The sequence below is a fragment of the Trachymyrmex septentrionalis genome, unplaced genomic scaffold (assembly GCF_001594115.1).
Source record: "Trachymyrmex septentrionalis isolate Tsep2-gDNA-1 unplaced genomic scaffold, Tsep1.0 scaffold62, whole genome shotgun sequence".
In the NCBI taxonomy this organism is placed as follows: domain Eukaryota; kingdom Metazoa; phylum Arthropoda; class Insecta; order Hymenoptera; family Formicidae; genus Trachymyrmex; species Trachymyrmex septentrionalis.
Window position 1 is genome coordinate 1,178,650 of NW_017305800.1, and position 3,058 is coordinate 1,181,707.

Consider the following 3,058-nt stretch of genomic DNA (forward strand, 5'->3'; position numbering starts at 1 on the left):
TAATATCGGCGATTAAACCTTTCAAGTTATTTCAAAATGATTTAGATGATTTGAAGTACATAAGTTTGTCTAAAATATTGTGTTATTAAAACACTAATAAATTATATAAAAATATAATTTGCGGTCAGAAATGATTTCGATAAACTACATACTAGTTTTTTTGCAACATTGAATTTATTTTGTTCAAAGGAAATTGATTCCATCCGACTTGATTGAATCGAATCTCGTTCATAGTGAAAAAAAAAAGAGATTCTGAATTGATTAAAGAGAATCTGCCATCGGAAAATATAATACGGTAAAAGTGAAACATTTTATACGCAGTGTTGTATTCTATTAAATGATAAAAGAACTCGTATTCCTATATATATATATCTTTCATCTATGCACAAGAGAAAATCCTCGTAAAATCATATAATCATGAGAAAATCATAACTGAATATAATGAATTTCTTCCGATATAATGAAACGGTGTGCAATGCAATTTCGAAACTTGCGAATGCACCGGCGAGACTGAATCTCGCGTGGGTGTTTTGCAACACGAATGCGTTACTTTCCGTACACCACGGCTAATCTTTTGCGCAGGGAAGAGGTAAATAAACCTTTCCCTTTCCCCTTTGCCGTATATCGGAACGCGATTGTTTCTCCCTTGATCGTGGAGCGCATGTAAGAGCGCGCCTTTTACATAAGACGCGCGTGGCTACCTACGTAGGATGCACTTTACAATTAGTGCAACCTGCGAGGATGCATCGTCACGGTTCTGCGCCTGCCGGCCGGCAGGCTCGCCAGTCGTCGACTCACCGTGAATAATTTCAGGGATGTACGTGGCTACAACGTGACTGACGCGCACCGGAAGCAGAGAGGAAGCCAAAAATGTCGCTGCGAAGGAGGACGTCCACCTTTCCACCGCCGCATTCCTGGCTGATCACGGTGGTTCTGCTGATTTTTTCCGTCCAAGTTCAGCGTGTAACAGGTACGTGCGCGCGTCGATTCGTTCCGTAATTTTTATTTCTTCCCGTAGTACTTTTCGAGAAAGATTTTCGACAGATAAAAGAATAAATTGTGTCGATTTTTTAAAGATTTTAAAGGAGAAATTAATTATCACTGGGTTTTTATTTTTAATTAATTTATAGCAATTAAAAGTTAATAAAACTAACTTAAGTTATTAAAACGTTTCAATATATATTTGAAAGTTGCATTGAATGTTGATTTTTTTCTCGACGCTACTTTGCCACGATTTATCTAAGCAATGAAATATAAAAATTAAATAACAAAATAATTTTATTTTGTATTACAATCGAAGATACAAAAATAGATATGTTGTACAGTAGTTAAAAAATTATATATAATAATATTGTAAATTTATAAACAAATATCTTACGGGTTAAAAGATTATATTCTTGCAATCATAGACATACTAATATTAATTGTAAATTAATTTCAAATATAATATATGACAGATGTCGAATGTACAGAGCAAAAATTTGTAATTGATTAATTTTGTACTCTAAACTCTTATAAAAATTGAATTTTTTAGTAAATATTTAAATAATAAGAATCTAACACTGAAAACTATTAATGAATATTCTTACGCTTCTCTAAGTAATAATAGATAAAAATATTTATATCGATTTATGAGAACTGCTTCTCATAGCGATAGATTTGCTGATTATTTAATGCGGAAAAAGTTAATGTTTCAAAACGTAACCATGTTAATTAGGCGGTTTAGCATTCTAAAGACGATTGAAAATTTGATCTAAAGTCTAATTAGTACTTACATAGAACAGCCTGTACTCGATATAGCAGCACCCTTGTGCAGCTTACATTGTCGCCGGTAACAATGCGAACGTACGTGTACGTGCGCCAATTTGCACATACAGAGTACAAGCGAAATTGGTAAAGGCTTTGCCTTACCGAAGATAGACTGTTAATTCCCATCGTTACCATTTTAGATCGTGAGATTGCGGTCGGGTCTACATCAATTTGTAGGCGCGGATTTGTTAATGAATCTTTGTCGATTCCCGCCTTTAAGAGAACCTGCAATATCTCGGCAGTCCGTCGATATAAATATTCGATTGCCGATGCGTATATACCGTTGTGCATAATAAATTGATTCGCGCGAGAATCAACGTCAATGCAACATTTGTGCGGCGTTTGCCTCCGGCAAAAATCCAAGCAGTCATCCATTACAGCTTCATAGCTTCGACGATACACTGCGGAAGTTGACTCCAAAGAATAAAGTTCCATAAAGAATATAAGTCCCGTAAAATACGGTTTAATGTACTTTAGGTCCGATTGCAAGCCAACGTTACTTTAATTTTAAGCGAAGTTTAAAACTCTCTCCCTTTCTGTCTTTCTCTCGGCTTTAAAAAGAGAGAGACAGAGTTTTAAGCCTCACTTAAGGCCTGTTCTTTTTAGCTGAACTTTTGCTTCAGTTCATCTTTCTTCCTTTTCTCTTCAGGAGAAAAAAAGAAGAAGAAAGATGCACTGGTGCAAAAAAGTTCAGCCAAAAGGAGCTGGCTTTTAAAGTCAAAGTAATGTTGGTAAAATTAAAGAATTATTATTTAACTGAAAAATGGTACAGTGCCCTTATAGAAATCTAATACAGAATAATGGCCAATTTATTAATATTAAAAAACACAGTAATAATTAATTATTTATTTTATGTATTAAAAGTATTAAAATTCTTGTTCAATACTTTTAGTAATTCCAAATAAGTTACGGTTCACTCCAAATAATTATTATTTTTCTGTAATAAATTGATCCATATTAGATTTCTGCAAGTATAAATTTTATATTTGATAATAACAATTTTATTAAATACATATTATTGAATACATACTTATAAATACATATTTATTGGATACATACAAACAAGCATTTGATCAAAGTATTGCACGTGAATAGCGAATACATGCACAAAGGAAAGAAATATAAATTTACAAAAAAGAATTAAAATAATATTTTATGATAATTAAATCCAGCTAATTGAGCTATCTAGTTAATGGAATTGATATGAAGTCAAATTCTTTAAAATAGAAAGAAAGTGTGTGTGTAGAAA

General features: G+C 32.8%; 1 protein-coding gene across 3 annotated transcripts in view; it reads left to right on the forward strand.

Moving 5' to 3' along the window:
• The window catches only part of LOC108752928 (cadherin-89D), a 24,699-nt gene that overhangs the window by 3,489 nt on the left and 18,152 nt on the right, over positions 1 to 3,058 (forward strand). For all 3 annotated transcript variants that reach the window (XM_018494159.1, XM_018494158.1, XM_018494160.1), the window contains exon 2: positions 814 to 970. In XM_018494159.1, coding sequence (XP_018349661.1) covers positions 871 to 970 — 100 coding nt within the window. In that variant the 5' untranslated portion in view covers positions 814 to 870. The remainder of the gene's footprint in view (positions 1 to 813; positions 971 to 3,058) is intronic.